Raw genomic sequence first — 21,783 nt, forward strand, 5'->3', positions numbered from 1 at the left:
AAAAAAAGTTGAAAGACAAGCCACTATGCTGAGACATAGGCTGAGACTCCAACCGAGAAAGCGGCAGAGTGAGTGAGATCGAAACACTGGGAGCCAAAGAGCATGAATGAGGAGGAGGCCATGTCATGAGAAAGAGAGTGGGAGAGACAGACTGAGAGACTGTGAAAGCGAGTTATGACAACTGGATGAGGAAGTACTGATGGTTAGCACATGGGTGTGGTTGGTTAGGCAGTTACCCCACCAGCCTTTCACAAGTGACATACGGAAGAAAGCATCGCAGATAATGAAGATGATGATGATGAGACTGTGGATTCATAAAGGGACCGGGGCACCTCACAGGATGGACACTAAGGTAAGGATATTGCCGGATCCCTGAGATGGATGGATGACTAAATATCAGATATAGGCTGAGGGCTGTTATTTTAGTGAAGCGGGCTGAAACGGAGATTGATGGAGACAGAGGAATGGATGAACAGACAAACAGAGAGTGAGTGAGAGTACTGGATGTGACAATATGGGCAGGCAGGGCGGGCAGGTCAGGCTATAGAGGAAAGGAGAGGAAATGGGGGAAACTCCTGCACAGCCCAGGGGAAACAGGGGCCTCATCTTGACATATGCTCTGGAGTGAAATGAAGATTGGCATGACCTGCTAATCTGAGCTGCCAAGGCTCATGACGGCCCCAGACGCTCACCTGTCACCGCAGTGTTCCGAAGCCCGGAGGAAGAGCTGCCACCAGGATAGGTCAAAGAGCGAGACTCAATTTTCTGCTTGGGGTGTGGATTCAAACCGAGCCACTGGCCTCAGACGATCTTCCATCTCTACTACCTGTCCCCCCCTGGCTGTACTTGCTTGCCAGTTGTTGTTGTTCTCTGTGTTGCTACAAAAATTGCACATTAAAACCGGACATGTTTTTTGCCAACTTTTGTTTTTTTCTGTAAAGTGTTTTGTTTCAAGCAAGGGGCAACATGTTGTGAGGGGGAGGACAGAAAGAAAGAGCATGCTTTTCCGCTGATGTACAGAATTCAGTTCAAACAAGTGCAGGATTTCCATTATGTTGGATAAATAAATGTGGTTTGACATATACGCCAATGCCATTTCTTAATTGGTCATAGTAGCAAAAAAAGAAATGAAGACATTTGATCAATAGTGCCACAAAGTTGAACACAGACATGACATGTGTGGGAGGATTGCATACAGAACGCATCGCCGCCATCACTCATTTTTGACAAACAGGGGAAGAAATAGGGCTATGTATAGGTGGTGTATCTTATGAAGATTGACATTCAAAGTTAGAATCTGTTTTCTGTCATGCTGCGTGACAAGAGTGTTGGTGCATTGGAATGGAGAAGAAGTAGCCATGTGGTACAACGCCTCAATGAGTACAACTTCCTGTCTGGTAGATCTGCATTGTACAAAAAGAGTGAACAATCTCCAACTTCCCTTATCTAAGCAGATCCTCTTTGTCTATGTTTTATTTTTCCTCATGCCCTGGTTAATCAACCAACTGTAATGCCAGCACTATATGAACAGACTTTTTGTCTGGCTGTTATGTACCTGCTCCAATCTTCTGCACCTGCATCTGAGATGCTCTAGATTAACTATAGCAGAGCTACGATTAAGTGGTTCATAACAATCGTTTAAACCACAGGTTGGGTAAAAAGTGCCCACATAGAAAAAACAAGTTGTGCGAAAATACAAAATGCTAAGTAACATGCAACCTGGTTCACACTAAATTCAGCATTGTTTCACGTTTCAACATTGTTGAATTTTTTCTTTCAGATTTATTTGACTTCCTTGACCTGTTTGCTGTTTGTCATGTTAACAGGTGAGTTCCTGCTAGCGTTGCACTTTGGAGTCACATGTGCACCAAGTTAAAAGTGTGTCAATGCAAACGCTGAACTGTACATTCTGCAATGTACTGAAGCTTTATAGTCAGGTAGCTACCATATCCCAACCATAAGCTACCGGTCTTACCAGACCAATTACTGTAAGACTGCAGCTGCAAAACCCTTGAGTGTACTGAAATAAGCAATGAATTATTCAACTTTTTATTTTGCAATGGGAAGGATGAGTTAACTCTTTCAGAAGTATACTAATGTTTTCACTGGCTGAGGAGTAGCTACTAATCATTATGAGTAAACTGATCCTTATAAATTACATTGCCACAAAGGTTTTTGGTAACACTTTACAATAAGGATACATTCATAAACTGTCAGTTAATGCTTACTTAACAGTTAGTTAATGCTTAGTAAATGCTTAAACTAAGCATTAACTAACTGTTAAGTTTAGTTTATGCTTAACTGAGCATTAGTTAATGAAGCATTCACTAACCGCTAACAGCTAAGCATTAACACGTACTTAATGCTTAATAGGCATTCACTATGCATTAACCAACCATTAATAGCAGTAACTTGGCATTTACTAACAGTTAATTAATGTACCCTTATTGTAAAATGTTATAACACTGATAGTGATAAGTGATATCCATTTAAACTGAGTAGGCGATACAATGTTCTTGCATGTTGGTCCTTTGATGAAAACACAGTTTTAACATTGCTTACTTAGCCGGCAAATATTTGAATAATAAGATTAAAGTTCCAACTTCATCTCATATCATTAGTGCAGATTAATGATAGGCTCACACTGAACATAGAAGAACTGAGGCTACAAAAATGGGGCCGTAATACAAAATGTTCCCTACACAAACAACATTTTTAATCCACAAAAAATATATTTGACACATCAAAAAACCATTATCAGCTATAAATTCCTACACCCTGAGTCGAGTCCCCTCTTAATGGGTTCATTAAAGTTGTGTAAATCACAGCACTATAGCCCCAGAAAGTGGCGGTTTTGTAGAGCTTCGACACTAATTACAAGGTGCTGAGAGAGTAAACAGACAACGGCCTCACTGTCTTTGCAGTCTCTCGTACAACAATCCGGCTCTGTTGTAGCCAGAGGTTTTGTAAGAGCGAGTTCTTTGTAACTGTGCCGCGCTGCCCCCCCACCCCTCCCCACCCCCCCCCCCCCCCCCACACTCACAGCACTATCACTGTGACATACTCTCAGTGCATCTGCAGCAAGCCTCTCTCTCCCCTGCATGGTCAAGCACATTCTCTAGCCTCCTGGCCTCTGCAAGGAATACATCACAGCATTGTTTGAGAGAGTCGCTAAGACAAACAACACCGTCCTTTGTTCTTCCTGTTAAGTGAATACTGTATCGGGGCCTCGCTGCTGTAAGCTTGTCTTTTAGGTGATTCAAATGTGATGTTTGTTCCCCCCCTGCAGTGTCAAGGGCTCAAACTCCCGCACCAGCAGATCAAACAGAGTCTGTGAGAAACGAAATGGCAACCTCAATGCCCACTGCCCTGACTCCCACTGGTACGGCAGTCGTATTCTGATCCCCTTTGCAGCCTTTTCTATCCATCTATCTACCTATCTACCTATCTATCTATCTATCTATCTATCTATCTATCTATCTATCTATCTATATATCTATCTATCTATCTATCTATCTATCTATCTATCTATCTATCTATCTATCTATCTATCTATCTATCTATCTATCTATCTATCTATCTATCTATCTATCTATCTATCGATCGATCGATCGATCGATCGATCGATCGATCGATCGATCGATCTATCTATCTATCTATCTATCTATCTATCTATCTATCTATCTATCTATCTATCTATCTATCTATCTATCTATCTATCTATCTATCTATCTATCTATCTATCTATCTATCTATCTATCTATCTATCTATCTATCTATCTATCTATCTATCTATCTATCTATCCATACATCCATCTATCCATCCATCTATCTATCTATCTGCTCATGCATCCATCTGTCCATACTCTTTTTCTATTGAATTGTATGACGAAATGTCAGGCATTGTAGCGTTTTCTTCTAATTCAGTTGCTCTTCTTGGAGTAACAGGAAGAAGAGTGGGAGGCAGATCGACGAGAGATGCTGACTCCTCCCCGGAAACGTCCCCTGTTGAACAAACCACGACTCGGCGCAGTAACACCCTCAAACCAGCGTTTGTCAATACAGCCACATCCGAAATGAAGACCTCAACAGGTAGTCAGTCGTCTGTTGTGCTGTTAAGAGCTGTAAGTAACGACCAAACTCTTTATTGAAACTAATGACATGTTTGTGTGTCTGTCCCTTTAGCTCCCAGTGAGAAAACAACAAGACCACAGAAAAAGGGCACAGGTAACTTCCCGTTCCCACTCATGTCCCCCTTTGCCTTACTTACATGTTTAGAACCACGAGCACTACACTACAACATTACTTCACACCAGAGGCTTACAGCATGCGTACCCATCAAGAATGCAGTAAGCTCTCAAACTAATTACAAGGTCATTACAACATGTACAACTCTCTGTCCTTGTTGAGATACGCAGAGCAGTGTTTCCACAGCATTTTAAAGCACCAGGAAGAGAGAGAGAACTAAAGGAGAGAGAGAGCTACAGAGAGAGAGAGCTTGCATGTGCTTCAAAAAAAAAAGTTCTTGGCCTAAATTTCCTCTGAGAGCCATTCTGCGCTTCAAATATTTAGAAATTCAATTAAAAATAGAGTTTGATATAGGTATGCACCTGGAATTTTATGAGAAATCATTATGTATGGACTCGTACGGCAAAGAAGAGAATGATGGAGTCAATATTTCTGAGAAATAATTTGTCCCAGTATATGTGAAAAAAGGCTTTTGCGTATAAACCTGTGCAATATACATATTAGATTTAGAAATATTATATACAGGAAAAGGAAAAATGTAATAAGAAAAGTCAGGGAAACTTATGTTGCTACTGTCTTTTTTTTGTTCCTGCACAGTGACATCTTCCCCATCCCCAACTCAGAAAACCAAAAACGGGACACATCAAGCTCGTGCCTGGGGTAACAAAAAATTTGACTATACTCCACAGTTACCTTAAATGCCACAGGCGTTGTGGTTTTATTGTTATCTCACGGCAGGCTGACAGTATCATAATTCCCTGTCTTCTGAACAAAGCCCACGGTGACTGGGAGAATAGAGCACCTCACTTCCTCTCTTGCCAGATACATATTGATGCTTGATTGTACCAATGCAAGAGGAGATAAGACATGTGTGTCCTCATGCTGTGCCGGCTTACCATTAGATAGGGGGTTTGATACAACGTCAGCAGCATGTCAGTCGGATTCACTAGATCTGTCATGCTATCTCTGACTGTTGCCCCGGTGATCCCCTTTCTCCTTTTTCTTCCTGCTTTCAACAGGCAAACTTAATTCAATACTTTTATTTCTACTTTTGCTTCTTGTAGAGCCAAAGTGGGACGAAGATTTCACCTATGGTAAGACAGTTGACGGTGTCATGTTGTGTTATGACCTGTTTGTGTCTATGGTTGAGTGTTTAATAGGTGTTTTTAAATGTCCAGACTACAAGACCCTGCGCTATGCTGGACTGACCATAGCAGCATTACTTTTCATTGTTGGCATCATGGTCCTTGGCTGTAAGTATGACTCTGAAAGCTACTTTTTGAATTTAAATTTTAAATTTTTTTATTCGTTATTATATACAGCTGCCCCCTCTCTTTCTTTTGCCTGTCTCACTGTAGGTGGAAGGATCAGTCGGCTGCCCAAGTGTAAAAAGAAGTCATCTAAGTAAGAACCGACAGTTGTTTATCTGAAGAAGAAACAATTTGTATTTTGTGTTTGTGTTTGCAAGGTGCATGATTAGCAACACCGCTGATTCATTTAAACAATGAAAGCTAAAAGAGGGACAAAAGTGATGTTGGGACTAAATTACCGTGCGTGTGCTTGAAGGCCATAGCCATGCTTATATCAAGCTGCAGCTAAATGAGTTAAGTAATTTACATCACAGGCTACCGGATGATGTATGGCAAACAATCAGTCACTTCAGACGTATACTAGCTCAACAGAATGCTGACTAAAACTTTAGGATGACCAATACATCATAAATATTGTGATTAAGCTATTTGTTTTTCAGAAACCACATTGCAGGCCAACTGCAACAACTTTAAACCACATTGTTTGTTTTTTCCTACTGTTTTGTATCTGTGTTGCTTCAATAGCATTGATTGTTTGAATGGTGTTTGATTATTCTTCATGATGTGGTGTGTGCTTATTTTTCCAGGTCATATCAAGTGGTGCAAGGATTAGGAGAGTGAACACAGGTGCATTGATAAAAGTGCAAAGCTGCCAGAAACCAGCCTGTAGTCCACCAAGAGAGAAACAACATGCAACCAACACTGTGCAGCATGTGTCTATGTCCATGGGATAGAGCGACTGCATGCTGCTTAGTAACAGTGTCAAAACATGAATCACACTGAAGTGAAGGAGATACCACCGCCCACAAAACTGCACTAAAAAAATAAAGTGATACTTTATGTGGCAAACAATAAAGAGATGAGTCATATGTTAACCACACCTCCATTTGTGTAGTAAGCTTGTTTCTTTTGATAATTTGTATTTTATAACCGACAACATGTCTCATAGCTGGGATTCAAGGTTGTGAAGAATAACCCCTTAACATTGTACATTTTGAAAATCTTGCACAACCCTGTCTGTTACAGTAAACAGGCGCTTGGTGGCTTCCTCTTCCTGATAGATACTACACACGCTTCACACTTTCAATCTCAACCAAAATGTGATGTTTAGTACGGAGTGTCTAAGCCTCTTAGTGGCTCTATGCTTGTAAGTGAGTAAAGCCCTAGATTAAACATGATCCACTGGCGCATATGGCATCAAGATGAAAACAGAGAAGTAAACAGGGAGGAATCAAGCACATTTTTATCACAGATTTAATGTCAAAATCAACACAATCCAGAGTTCAGCATACTTATATAACATACAGTAGTGGTAGTTCACGGTTGTTATTGCTATCAGAAAGAAAAATCAAGACAGCAGCTGTGCAGACAGAATCCAGTCATGTTATGCAAACACCTGCCATAGAATTTTTATTGTGAGATATAGGGTCATATGTCGTAAAATGTCTTTGGAAAAATGTATATGATGAAATACTACCGTGAATGTCCTTGGCACAAATAAAACATATAGTACAATATGGGTTAATCTAGATACCTAAGTGCATATGAACAAAGTTATTGAACACAAGGTCCAAATGTTAACCTTTGTTTGCTGCAATAAGACAGGGAAATACAAATATTTTACATAAAGTGAGTTTTTGGCAAATAACTGACTCCCAGCCACCACACAATGTATCATCCCAACTTAACAACTACTGTATATAAAAAGACCATTCAGCCAAATACAATTTATGTTTCCATCACAAGACACAATGCAAATGTATAGCTCAGTAAAATTGTAAATGCATACTGTATAATATATTATATATTAAAAACTAAAATCATTGAAAATATGGTTGCCCTGAAAGCATAATGCACTGCAACATAGAAAACAAAACACAAGCAAATGGACAACACACCAGCAATATATGCACAGCATTTAGTATATATATATATAAATGCTATATCTATCTATCTATCTATCTATCTATCTATCTATCTATCTATCTATCTATCTATCTATCTATCTATCTATCTATCTATCTATCTATCTATCTATCTATCTATCTATCTATCTATCTATCTATCTATCTATCTATCTATCTATCTATCTATCTATCTATCTATCGCTAAGAAATAAACAAAGCTCAGCAGCTACATTTGCAGTTAGTGTCTGAGCATAGAGGATTTCCAGGAGGAAGAAATAGAGTAGAGTTTGGCCACGGATATGGAATTATGACCTAATTCTGTATTTCTATTTGGATTTTTTCCACACAAGTCCAAAGAAGGCTTTCTAAGTTTTGGAAAAAAAAAGCATCAAAGAGAAAACTCTGCTGCATTCAAATGGTGTATTGTGGTCCGTTTGTCCAACAGAAATAGTGAATATGAGTAAATATGAAAAGGTAGACTACAAATACATAAAAAACTGAAATGTGTTTCGCTGCAATTAATGTCCCATTGTCTTTGCTTTGAAATGCTGACACATTGAAGGACTATCTGGCAATGCTACGCTTTTAGAAAAAAACATATACTGTACAAACAGTGCTCGAGTAGGAACAGTAAAACAAATGCACAAAAAATAATCACATCTTTCTTTTTGGTATGTTAAATAAAATGGGAAACATAATTTTTAAGACAACATTTCAGCACCTAAAAGCCACTGCGGCCCTCATAGCTACATAATGGTTTTTGCTCTCACGTGTAACTGAATTAGAACCACACCCGCTTCCCAGTGATGAGACTGGCTGCAACAAAACCAGTGTTTAACCCTATGTAGCCATTCCAGGTGTTGCTGTCTCCATTATAAGTGATGACACAAATGATGCACTTTCATGTCTAAACAGGAGTATGTCTCCTTCCCCTTTAACCATTGCCACAGAAAGTTCCCCTGTCTGCACTGGAACAAATAAGGCATCCAGTGCCTTGTTTTTTTTTTATGTAAAGCTTTTTTTCCACAGGGCATGATTGATTTAAATGAAAACAGAGAAGCCATCATGTTCCATATGAGCAAACAAAAGGCATTGTTGGTATTTTTCCCAATCATCCCCCAACACTTGATTCGATTTGTGAGATTGTATCCCTCCCCCACATCCAGCTACCCTCTGCCAGCGTGTGAGGCATTAATCTAACTCTCTATAGCATTTACAGAGCTATTTACAATCTGCGAGACTAAAGTAAAAGCCTTTCAGAAAACGAAAAAAAAAGAGAGGGAGAAGAGAAGAGAAAACATCATCATTCATGCCGGTCGATTAATTTGCTGCCTCGCAAGAAGATGTTCACACTGGCTATTTCCACTTGTTTCTTTTTAACTGATGTTGAAAAAGGGGGGGGGGGCAGGTTTTTATCTCCCTATTGCACTGCCTCTTGTCATTCCTAATGGGCCAGGAACAGAAAATGTCAGACAAAGTGAAAGGGAGAATGAAGTGAGCGCTGGGCTGCTTTAGTGTGGATTAGCGCGGTTTGTCTTGCTCATCGCTCATGTCTTGTTCCACATGCACCAAAATCAAACGGCAAAAAGCATTTTCACTGTGTAGCCGGTCGGAATCATTTCTTGTTCAGGTAGTTAAAAAAAAATGGGGGGAGCTCTGGCTGTGCTAAATTATCCCTTTTTAACAAAAGAAGCTTTAAGCCATATTCACAGGCTTTGATTAGGGTTCCTCAAATAGAATCCAATTAGAATGGTTTGAATGCGTTCCAAATGTCCCAGGCTAAACTGCGAGTATGTGGAGTTAGAAGCGGCTGGGGCGAAGACAAAAGTAGTACACTGTATATAGGAGCGAGTAATAAACTGAATGGTGTGAAGCAGGCTGTTGTGCAAAGAAGTCTAATAACTGTCCTGAGTCAAAGTGAGTAGGAGATGACATAGCCCAGTTAGCATTGCTCCTCTCTTGTCCGGGTGGTAAAAAAGGACTGCTACTCCACCAGGAACGGCACGGCCACTTTCTGGTCCTGTTCTGCAGGCACTGAGTAAATCCTGAAGAGCGAGAGAGAGAGGAGAAGGGGAGGGGGAGGGGGAGGGCAAAAGAAAAAGTATGTCAGATATTCTGAGGTTCTTTCTCAGTTTCTTTTTTTTTTATAAAAAAAAACAGAAAAAGCATCTCTGTGTGTCGGAATTCAGGAAGCGGCACGTGTGTGTCTGCCTCGTGCTGCAGGGCCCATGACAGGTGCACATGGTAACTGCATCATCACACCCAAAACACAGCTCATCCCCAGGTGGGGACTTAAAAACCTGGCAAGACACTGTTGATCCAACAAGCCAGAGGTTGCTGTGTGTGATTAAGCCTCTTTTCAGGCAGTGCGATCAGTCAGCACCAAACACTGCCAGAGCTGACTGCAGCCCCGGGGAGGCATCCCAGTAATCCCGTGCTGGAATTTAACCCTTTGCAGATTGTCTTGTTGGGTGTCTGTCTGCTCCACAATGCACAACAACACGTCCGCTGCTGCTCAGATATCTCTAGAGATGAATTTGAACCCTGTAACCCCGCCGACAACAACCCACAGGTTGTGTGTTACTGCACCGCATCAACTGATTACTCTGCAGGAAGATCTTCTCAGAGATAACTTGCGGTTAAATAAGCAAAGTGTGGAAAGGAGGCAAAATGAGAGTGTTTTCTTCGTATAACTGGTTTAGGCTGTTCTGCTGTCTGATTCCTGTTGACAGATTGTTGTCATGACGCCAGCATGGTGTTTACAGGACTATTCGCTTCAGTTCATGAGGTAAGCTCTGGAACAAGTTAAGTCCTGTCCCGTTCGGTCATACAAACCCAGTGGAACTGTCTTAAGGCTTTTGTTTGATGAGAAGGTGCAAAGGGTTAGAAGTGGGGAGTGTTCTGTATAGCGGGGGCGGTGAAGAGGCCTCAAGCTTTGCTACTAATTGCTGTACAAGTCCAGACGGGCTAAAATGGGCGGATGCTGGTTGCGTTTTGACACCCAAGTGTTTTTCTCTGTTTTTGACGGGTTGGATAAAGTAGGACAAATAACTGTTACCCACCAGACTGGTTCAGTCACCTGTTGGCTGACTTCTTGTAAAGTGTAAGGTGCATTTCCACTAAGACACTGATACAGCAAGCACAGAGGCCATAAGAAGAACATAAATGCGTTCCACTGGTTGAGTGTGAAAAGAATGAAGTATATAGAAAATGGGATAGTACACTGGAACCTGACACACAGATATTTAAACAAACATCTAATTTAAAGGTGCTACGAGGAACTTTTAAATATTTCTGAAACAGTCTCATATTTCCTCTGATGATCATAAATGACATGTAACAGCAAACAAGACCATCAGTGCAAATAATTATATCTTTTATAGTTTTTCTTAATGCCTTGGGTACACTCACCCAAGAACAACAGCCGGCATAGTAAAAACACTACCGCTTTTGTCCAAAGGGGCCGCTAGAATTAACACAAACTGAAAGTTCCTCGGAGCACCTTTAAATATCAACATTGAAAGTGGAGAAAATTGACCTTACCCTTGCTGCCGATAGTGCATGCGGCGTCTTACTAACATTATGGCTGCAATGAAAAAAGGAAAATAGATAAAGGTCACAGCTACACAAGAAAAAAGTTTATGTTTGTGTATGTATTAACCGTTTAAAGTGATTCTGGCTAATCGCTGAAAGGCTTTACAGCAACGCATTTGTCAACTGTAGGAACGGAAAATACCTCCTTTTTTTTAAACAGAATACTTACCGACTATCGCTATCACTGAAAGAGTCAGAACAGCCACACCAGCAATGATGACAATCATGGTGAGGTTATCTAAATAAATAGAAGCATAAAGGGTTGGCTAAAAGTTTATTAAATAAGCAGTGATGTTACGTTCAAAGCTGATATGCATTTTAACGTTTTAAATCATTTCCTGTATATAGCTAATTATAATTAAAATAATTATCTCACCTGACACTGCTTCTTTGTCACCTGGAGGTTTTCCAGCTGAGCCAGAAGTGTTAACATCTGGAATCACTATAAATGGCAAAGGTAACAAGAGAACAGTTAACACTTGTGCATGCAGCCCTGGTTATATATGAAGCTACATTTAGCAGTGTATAGCTTAGTTTACCAAAATACTTGAGACTGGTGATGGCTAACATGGCTCCGTTCAAAGGGTAACAGAATCCTCAGCATATTATTTAACACACTTGTTTTTTTAACCAAATAAATACCAAACTTTGTCTTGCCAACAAGAGTCCGCACAAAGAACTGTGTCAAAACCACAGCTTGTGACTTAACAGTAAATTGTATCCGTACATAAGAATAAAAAAAACATGTTCAACTAAGCTTACTGGCCATAGCTTCATAGCTACCGCACAGACCTGAAAGCGGTATTGATCCACACCAGCAAAGGAAGTGAATAAGCATATTTCCCATAATGGGGGACTATTTCTTCAAATCACAGAGGTCATCGTCATGACTTGCGGTGCTGCATTTGAAAAGGTACTTGAGAAAAAAACAAACATATATGGAATTCAGTAAGTGTGTGAGCTTGTGTCTAGTGAGAGAGAGAGAGAGAGAGCAGGTTTGAGGCTTAAGAGGAATCGTAGGTATTTTGCAGAGAGAGGCCTGAAGTTCTATCAAGTGTCCATCAAAGCCAAGACGAGGAGTGACAGAGGGAGGAGTAGGGAGAGAATGAGAATGCCAATGTTGATTAGCTGACCAGCGGGATGGCAGAGATGTGTGGACGTGTTCATTGGCCTTTGGGCAGCATCCACAGGGCCCCCACTAGGGAGCTAATCGATTCCAGTCAGGGTTTAATGGTTGGGAGTAGAGAAAAGCCAACTTAGGCCACAGCACCTCTCTCTGTCTGGACCATTAGAGCACCCTACACACACTGCTGAATTACTGACAATAATTGCAGAGGCCTTGACCTCTACTACATGCTCTCCCATCTGGACAGCTGCTGTTACAGTGTGTGTGGGTGTAATGCAGAGGAAACTAGAGAAAAAAAAACACAGCTCGTCAATCACTCACAAGTCAAAAACTCACCTATTCTTTTGACGACCAAATCCTCATCGTCCGAAACTGTAAATGAAGGAGAGGTCAGATGGCTTGTAGACAGCACAGAATTGTGTTTATTATAAGTGTGAGGCACTTTCAAATAATACCAGTGTAAGAGTGAAGTCAGAATATAGACAACACCTTTGCTCTTTCAGCAACACTATTGATCGAGGGGTTTTATGAAGTTAGTTCGGGAGCAAAAGGTCTGAGCGCAAGGGAATGAAAACTATTAAACAAGAATCCATATTGTATAGAGAAAAAACGAAACCAATCCAATAACAACACTGAAAACAGAGAAACCACATCCATAAAAAAGTAACCAAGATTGAGTAAATAACATAACTCAAAATAAGGAAGGAAAACTATCGCACAAAACCACGCATTTCACTTATGTAAAGCCAGCAGAAATGTGAAGGTGGTTGAGATTCAAACAGCTATAGGGTAAGGATTGTTTTTAGTGTTCGGCAGGCTGCGTTATTAGTCTACAATCATGTCTTTAACTAATTCTTATTGACTGGTTATCTGTGGAGTCAACAAACATGTCTGTGACACGTTTGTTGGCCATGCACCTTGATGACCATCTAAGCTTACCCAAAGTCAAAACTAGGACAAAATATCGGAACTGATAACATTACAAGGAACAAGCAAAGTATGTGAGAAAAACAATACAGCGGAAACAGTTCAATAGAAACACGTTGTTTGTATGTAGTACATGTGTAGCCTTTCAGTTGATTTACATAATTCATTCAAGTAAAAAAAATAAAAATTTGTCGCTAAATTGACTTCAAGGAGGAACCAGTAACAATTCAGTTTGTTGATAACCTTAGACAGACAGCACCATGACAACCGTGCCTAGGTGATTAAAAGTCTTCATAGAGTGCTCTTGTTTCTTTATTTTTCAGATAATGATGCATTGCATACCGTCATCATCTCCTGATCCTTCAATCTCTTCTGAAACAGCTGCAAACAAAAGAACACAGTTAGAATACATTCACAAACTCTTGATACAGTTCTACAAACTGTACACACAGACAAAATATTTTGGCTACAGTAAGTTATATTATCTAGTTGTGTTGCCTGTATATGCTGTTATTTGATTAGCAATATTTTAGATCATTTCGTGGTGCATATTTTTTACTTTTCATACACACACTTTCACTGTGGCACTTTTTCTTCTGGTTGGTTGCATAATTACAAAGTGAGGGCTTACATTAATCTGCACAGACATAGGTACAGTAGGTGAGGTAAAATACACCGGCGTTGTGGGCTGCATAGACCCTGATTAGATGTTTATCACCCGAAAGCGTCACAGACATGAGAACGTACCAGTAGCAGCTGGCAGCAGCAGCAGACATAGGAACAGCAATCGCATCATCTTCAAATGCTGCTGGGGGGAAGAGGAACCAAGTTAAAAATATCTACTTTTAAGGTTCAGTCGCTGATGTGTGTGAAATCTTAGCGTTTCGCAGAATGAGATACAGCAAGATGGAAAAAATAAGAAACGCTCTCTGTTATTAGGGCTTGTCATGCACTTAGAGTTTCAGGGACACATATTGCTAGTCAGTGGAAAACTAAAAATGCCAATGCATACAAGTCCTTGTACTGTTTTACCAGGTTCTAAAAGTATTCATGCAAATCTCAGATTGTAATCTGATGTGGGTGGCGATGAGATAGGGTCAGTGAATGACAACCTTATTTTCCATAATGCTCAGCAGAAAAAAACTGTCCCTGAGAACTCTGTCACAGTCAGCTGGCAACAAGTGTCGATTCAACATGTTCCCCCTTGCCCAGGTGCAACGGCAGGTGTTAAGGCAACAAAACTAACGTATCAAATGACTTCCACTGGGAAATCAAAAAAACATAAATGTTCTTATATCCTTCTACAAGCAATACTCGTCATCCCATACGGGAAAGAGAGCTCCATTTTGCATGAACATATTCTTTATCCGCCAACTTAATCTTATCGCAGATGATGTGATACCTTGATCTACTTACGTTGGCATTGATTTCTTCTTTTGTGCTTGTGTTGTTGTTCATGAGATGAAGTCTCACAACTTCCTCATGGCACCGGGCCCAAAACAAACCCAAACCTCCGCTCCCCAATCACCACCACAGAGATGCGAAACACAGATGTTTTCAGAGCCAACTAAACAAAGAACCAGCTGTTTCCAACACAATGTGAATGGTGATATTTATAAATGGGAACACATGAGAATGACCTCTCTTCCACTTCAGGTCCCGGATGAAGACTCATTGGTCACAAATTTAGCCACTGGAGGGTTGGCATGGGATCAGGGACCAGTGACCACTAGTTCCTCATGCACTGTTTGATAGTCTACACACACAGAGAGCTCTCCCATTGACCCTTATGCCAAATAGTGTGCTATATAGCGCCTCTTTATTGTTAACCATGCCCATTGTTTTCCTTGTTTCCTCCATAGTTAATGACATTGTGGAAATAACTGTTGTGACCTGCATTGTTAAGGTGCAGCTTATCAAGCAGGGCTCTGAGGGGCAGCAGCAAACCTCTTAACACCCACCCTACATCCCCCCCACACACAGACGTTACAGACTTACCATTTCCTTCACATTACTACATTTTAAGGAAGTTGATAATGCTAACCGTATGGTGAGTAGATTCCAATGACCATATTTGGTGAAAATAAAGGAGGCATTAAGAAAAGAAAACAGGTAAAAATCAGTGCATTTCGTTTGCAATACGTTTTTCTTTTTAGTTTTATGAGAAACCTAGGCATCAGGAGACTTTCCACGAACTTTAATCTCATCCATGAACACTGTCTACAGACTTTCATGTGAGGCCAGCACAATACCAATACAGCCCAGTCCTGCAACACGATTACCGTCATGCTAAATTAGCGGAACAGCATTAAGAACTATTTTTGTTGACTTTGTTGGAAAAAGATGTTAATCACACGACTGAGGCTGATTGTAGAGGGAGTGTAGTGTGGGCTGCTTCTGGTCTCTTGAATAGCTGCAGTAAATCTCCAAACGCAAACAACCTAAGACGCTGCAAATAAAATCCCCCTCTGTATCCAATTTGCTTTTTCAGAGTCGCTTTGGGTGAAATAATAAGCTGATCCAATTTGGAAATATTTATCAACGCAGTCCTCCGCCTCTGTATCAAAATGGTTCCTGACGCCTGTATTATTTTTCAAATTGGGTAATATATTCTTGTACATTTGAATGACGATTGAATTTACTCTTTAATACCACAGCCAATTTGCATCATATAATAACCAGTGGCTTGCTTGTAAAGCAGATGTGCCAGCTGCCTTCTGGCCAGGGAGGCTAAGATCATAAGAGGGTAAAAGTAGAAATCTACAAATCATTAAACTGAAGAGAACATAGCTGCAATAAAGGCATGCACTGTAGTGTATAGCCGGGGGGTGAATGTGTCTTATTTTTGTTCCATCTTTCCAGTGCAGCTTTCCAACAGGCAGGTTTAACCTTGTACCTGTCTGACCAGGCCAGCTGCCAGTACACCTAAATCTTGTTTACCAGGTTTAATTTTGAATGATGAACCCGTTCCACTCCACTCCCTCTAACCCAGCCAACACAATCTATTTCACAAAAACTAAATTCAGGGAAACGGAGGGTTACTTCATGGACTACATGGACCGAACCACATGGAGAACCACAACCACAGTGTCTCTCTCTTTCTTATCTGCCCACAGCCCACAGCCCAGCCACTGTGCATCTTGTGACAACTCGTTTGACAGTATAGCGATAACTACTAGCATGGGAAGATACAGGAATGACTGTGGCCTAGAGAGCTCATAGGACAACAAACCGGCCTACACGTGAGAAAAAGAGGAGAGGAAGAAGAGAGCAACGACACCCTATGAAAATTGTGAAGATGTGTCAGAGCAAAAAGCAGACTTCTTTCTCCAAAACAAATGAGCCAAACAAGAAGGGAAAAATAGCAAGTGAGAAAAAGGGGGATAAGCGCACCCGCATCATTTGTTATTCATTGGCATTTTATAAAAGTGGTTGCTCGCACTCTGGTTCAGTGAAGAGAGAAGAAAACGTATTCTTATTGAAATGTTTGTTCAACTCTGCCATCACTACAGGAGCTGTTATCTAAGTGAGCTTGGTGCACACTCTGCTATGACGGTGGACTACAACAACAACAAAAAAAAAGAAAGAGAGAAAAGCTAACAAGAAAATGAATGATAAAATAATAAGAAAAATGTAGCAAAACTCACAATACCTCAGTTGGTGCCATGCAAGCGAGTGTGTGATCCAGCATCGACAAAACAATTTAAGAGTCTGACAACTAAGCAGTTACTTCCATACACAAGTGGTCGGTGGAGGACTTGTTGAGCATCAGGCCAAAAGTGAAAGAAGAACATGTAAGTGTGTCTAAATATGACAGCTGCCATCTGTAGAGCATGCCTCTTCCTCTCTCTCTCTTCCTCTCTCTCTCTCTCTCTCTCTCTCTTCCTCTCTCTCTCTCTTTCTCTCTCTCTCTGCATGTGTGGTTGTGTAAAACTATATAACCCATGAACACGCACATGATTGACCAGATAATATCTTTCTACGGTTTCACAATTGTATTGGCATTTTCAACCTCCAGCTACGATAAAGACACCAAGGACAGCAACAAACATATTCAGGACGTAGCTACATGTACAGGACTCTGGGCACGTACTCCTTCAGCTTTACTTTTTATCAGATGGAGACAAAGCCGTTGTTCTATGTTTTGTTAACAGGACTATCTCAAGGTCCAATCCCAGGTACATCGAGGCGAGGTTTTCAACAGTCCAACCCATCTGAAACGCAGCCTCACTGCTCCTCCAATAAACAAGAAGCAACACAACAAAGGCCAGCTGTAAAGTGTTGAGCGACGGAGATCTGGTGCCCCTGCTTCCATCACCCCTGACACCGCCAGGGCAAGCAGATTGATTAGGAACAGCAGGGAAAACATATTTGTTTGGGTGTTAAAAACAAGCACTCACAAGCACACTGAATAGAGTGTTATTATTTATTACACACAGACACACACACACACACAGAGGGAGAGAGAAAGAGAGAGAGAGAGAGAAAAAGAGAGAGAGAGAGAGGAAGTAAGATAAAGGGTGCTGCAGTATGCCAAGTCTTTTTTTTAAGGATACAAAGACCCTCACCTTCTGTAACCTGCTTCCTGCACGTCAGAACGGATTAAATCAAGTTATTGTCACACTGACTCTACTGTCTAACCAACAGAGCTGCTGTTATCCAGGCCTTCAATGTATCTCCAACTGTGACACTGAGAATGATCCAGATAATAAGAAACTCACATGAACTTGGTGGAGGTTGGGTGAGAAAGCCAGACAATTAAAAAAAAAAAAAACATGTAGGTAGGTTAAAGTTGAACAACGTGCTTCAGGCACCTTAACTCACAAACATGTCCATTAGTAATAATAATACCTGGTTATTATTTCAGTACAGACAAGTGCTGACAGGATTTTTGAAATGATCACATACAATAGGAGAAAAGACTGCTTTGTTGCGAAAGGTTTAGCCACATTTTCAAAAATAATTGCATCTCTTTTCGTCATCTCGACTTGAAACCTAACGCCTTCGCCACAGCTGAACGCCGGTCAATTTGATGAAGCGATGAGATGACAGGAAAAGCTTCACTTGTATATGTGCGGGCCGGGCAACATAATTCTCATGAAACCAACTAGGGAATTCACAGCCACCTCATTTAGTGCTGAAATACCCTGTCTCTGTGTCAGGCAGTCACAGTTCTTGCCACTGCGGAAAATACCTCCGAGCATCTGTTCAGAAGTGCTGTCGAGACAGTTTCCTGAAAACTCTTGAGGTTGAGATGCTGCTTAGGTAGCCTTCTTTACTGTTGATAACATGAATGGCACAAACAACACTGATGTCACAACTTAGTGCATGGATAATAATAGTTGTATTAACACATTTAAAGAAGTTATGGTAGGAGTCAACATTAATCACCTGGCATCATGAGTTCTGTATTGACTGACAGGCTCATATGTGCCATAACAAAGGCAGTGTGCTAATAGGCCACCTTTGCCACCTTCTCTGCAGTGCTTGCTGATCATTTAAATGTCAGGGTTTGGTGTTTTCCCAAGCATGCAAATAGCCTAACATCTATCAGCTGGAGGGAAAACAGAATCAATATAGTTGTTCCATTCATGTAAGTTGTCTCGTTTCCGTGCGGTTTGTGCTGCTGCGCAAGCTGTGCCCCCTGGGGACTTTGTTAGAGGCATGGTTGGTAAGCTGTTGTTTGAAGGCCTTCGGCTTCAACTAAAACTACATTCAAATGGCATGTGTACAAATATCAGAGCAGAACATGACTAGTTCTTCAGCAGGTTAGTCCTTCCTTGACTCAGCTGTGTAAATATTTTACCTTGGTCCCCACTCTAAATATTTGCATTCACATGCATTGGGTTATCCACCTCAACCTGCAGCGCTCAAGTCTCAACAGTTCTCCTGTTTGCCTTGAGAGGTTCCATTTGCCTTACGTTGGAGTGATGAATGAGGTGCGGCTGTGTGTCAGCCCGTGAACAACAGAAGATACAATCAGTGCACTGTTAAAGCATTATTTTCAATAATTTGTGTGTTGAGATATCTTGTCTTTTCTCTGAATCCGGATATTAGCTATCGTTCCACGTGAACTATTTCAACTGCTATAATGACAGTACACAAAATAAGCTTGTGCTAAACATTCACCAACTTGTAGGAAAAAATACAATAGCTTTATACAAGTAACTTGATACTCCTTTTAGAATATTGTCTGAAAGGTGAACTTACATTTGAATGAGCAGTTGGTGAGAGTTGTCTCTGTACAATGCTGGTATGTTGTTGCTTCCAGGCCAATATCCTTGTTATCATGGAAACTACCAGAGTGAGTGTGCATAGTTAACACAGGTGAACTCAGTCAGGAACTAGGAACTGTGCTCTTCATTGGCTGCTGAGCTTGTTGAAATCTGACACCGCATAGTCATATCTCTGTTACACAAGAAGGCTTGCAGTGCACACAGTTTTTTTTTTAATATATTTTCTGTCAGAGAAGTCCATTTCTGTTTGTAAAACGTGTTATTGTTCACTCTGCATTCATATTTTCCTGCAATTTTGATGTGGAAGCATACTGAAATGTTTTCTATTTGATAACAACAAGTAAAACTAATTTGTTGTATTCTCCTCTTTCTGGGGCCAGGTAGAAAGCTTACCCCTCATATTGACCCCATTGCAAATGTTACCTGTCAAGTATCTATAACTTCCGGTGGAGTCTGGATCCCTGTTACTGTAAAGGTTTTGGGAAATTGGCTTCATGCAACACATCTTTCTCCCTGCTAGCCAGTCAAAAAAAAAGACTAAGCTGCCATTGTCTGTGGAAGTGGCCAGTTAATCGCTCCTCCTCCCTCCTTAATCTAATGTCTATATGGCCTGTTACAGCTCTTGCCTCATTATGTATCCACACCAGTTGTGACCAAAGCCCTATTTTATGATGTGTCATCCTGTGGGGACCCCCACACACAATTGTATAGTACTACTCACCTCCACAAATAGACTGCTGTTAGCCACACCCCAAGACATTAGTCGATATCTTCCTCTCAGGGGAAGTGCTTCTTAAAGTCAATACTGTACGTACTCCAATATATAGTGTCCTTAACTTGCATATGAGGGTGCTGCAGAGTGTTAACCTCCAGCCTCACTGGCTCAGAGTTAACGTCTGAGGAAGCTGTATGTGTCGTGGTTGGTTTTACCTACTTTCAGATGCACTCTTGGAGGTGGTTTGTTTGGATTTGCTGAGGTGGCTCTCACTTGAGTTTTGAATACTGTATCACTCCCTTTGTAAACACAGAAATGAGTTCCAGTTTCCTGCTGGCAATGGCTACAATGAACTCTGACCTGGACTTCACCCACCACTTCTGGGCAAACAAACGTGTCTCTCTTGTTGGTGGTGTTATGAAAGTCATTCCAGTTGAGACCGCAGAAAGAAAATCACTAGAAATAGTACTATTCAACTTTTTGTTAAACTTTTTTTTTTTTTTCAGACCTATAGCTTCCTTCAACTCAGTACTTCCATCTGTTAATGCCGGGTAAAGATTTAGTTTTGCTTTGAGTGACCAGTGAAAAATGAAAAGTTCATGCACCCATTTTCCACTCTGAAGAGAAGGGTTTCTTCTTCTGTCTGTGAATCTGAGAAAACAACAGTCAACAGCTAAAATATATATGTCTTTAATATTTTCAATTTTCAATATGTTCGGTACATCCACCCTAAAAAGATTATTGTCTTTGTGTACAAGATATATATTATAGCCCTTGATGTCTGTCTGCACTGTGTGGATGGTTGAGACAGAGGCACTGTTCAAATATGCTCATATATATTAATCTGTGATGGAAGAAAAGCATTTCAGCCATGACAGGTAGTTTAAACTAAAGATAAGTTGTGGGACAAAATCTCTTCTATTAAAGGTGCAGTGAAGAGGCACCCCATGCAGAGCCTATTATTACTAGAAAAACAGTGTCAATAAATGCAAAGTCACAATATGTAATGTTAGGTTGCTGAGAAAGCCTCAATATGTATACTTTTCTCACACAAGGCTGGATATATTTGTCTGTTCAAGGTACCCAGATGGTGCACCACATTTGTGTCTGTGTAAAGAAACACTGGGCTCTGCTTTGCCAGTGAGCTGAGCAAAGTATGGTAAAATTTAACTCCACTTAAAATGTCCTGAGTAAGTTATCTTGCTGCTCACTCATTTCACCTGAGTCAAACATAGCAGATAGTCTACAGTCTGGCAGTTTGCATTAAAGGCAACTCCTTCAATTCTACTCTAGAGGAGTGACAGACCATCTGCAGATTGCCCCTCGCATATTCATCCTGAGCCATTCGTTTGTGACAATGAAGCTGCCTCTTCTACGTGCAAGAGCCTGACAGCCTATACCACCATCTGCTAGAGGTTTGGGGCCAGAGACCAAAACTGGAGAACTATCACCAAGTGCTGTGAGTTTTTGAAGATAAAATATATATTTTTGTTGAAGTAATAACAAGATGCTTTGCTGGAAGAAGTTAACAAAATTGATACAATGACCCACAATGAGTCTTTTATATCTCAGGCCAGTGAATACTGGCTAACCAGCAATGAACATGAATGTGTGGCCATGAACGGTGCAAGTCAAAAGATATGGCTGCTTTTCAGGGAGAGGATTTTTTGTGGTAGGTTACATGGACACAGAGGGAGCATTCCATAGTTGCTACAAAACT

General features: G+C 40.7%; 2 protein-coding genes across 6 annotated transcripts; one reads left to right on the forward strand and one right to left on the reverse strand.

Moving 5' to 3' along the window:
- The first annotated feature begins 241 nt into the window (after positions 1 to 241).
- Positions 242 to 6,415, forward strand: fxyd5 (FXYD domain containing ion transport regulator 5). The gene is made up of 10 exons (XM_080040200.1): positions 242 to 352; positions 1,781 to 1,826; positions 3,290 to 3,382; positions 3,949 to 4,092; positions 4,186 to 4,227; positions 4,846 to 4,908; positions 5,313 to 5,342; positions 5,427 to 5,501; positions 5,607 to 5,652; positions 6,146 to 6,415. Exons 1-10 carry the CDS (start codon positions 284 to 286, stop codon positions 6,177 to 6,179), a joined length of 642 nt encoding a protein of 213 aa, XP_079896326.1. The 5' UTR covers positions 242 to 283; the 3' UTR covers positions 6,180 to 6,415.
- Positions 6,416 to 6,788: 373 nt separating this feature from the next.
- On the reverse strand, positions 6,789 to 19,423 carry LOC307259944 (uncharacterized protein). 5 transcript variants are annotated; one of them, XM_080040031.1, is made up of 8 exons: positions 19,323 to 19,423; positions 13,860 to 13,920; positions 13,455 to 13,493; positions 12,522 to 12,557; positions 11,436 to 11,501; positions 11,229 to 11,297; positions 11,009 to 11,051; positions 6,789 to 9,510 (listed from the first exon to the last, which is right to left on the reverse strand). In XM_080040031.1, the coding sequence occupies exons 1-8, from the start codon at positions 19,401 to 19,403 to the stop codon at positions 9,450 to 9,452; spliced, it is 456 nt and encodes a 151-aa protein (XP_079896157.1). In that variant the 5' UTR covers positions 19,404 to 19,423; the 3' UTR covers positions 6,789 to 9,449. The 5 variants fall into 5 exon arrangements, with proteins under 5 accessions (XP_079896157.1, XP_079896158.1, XP_079896161.1 ...); XM_080040032.1 differs by having other exon boundaries at positions 13,860 to 13,917; positions 19,323 to 19,411; XM_080040035.1 differs by lacking the exon at positions 19,323 to 19,423 and adding an exon at positions 17,681 to 17,719 and having other exon boundaries at positions 13,860 to 13,917.
- Positions 19,424 to 21,783: the final 2,360 nt, after the last annotated feature.

The sequence above is a fragment of the Ammodytes marinus genome (assembly GCF_949987685.1).
Source record: "Ammodytes marinus genome assembly, chromosome: 13".
Lineage (NCBI taxonomy): Eukaryota > Metazoa > Chordata > Actinopteri > Uranoscopiformes > Ammodytidae > Ammodytes > Ammodytes marinus.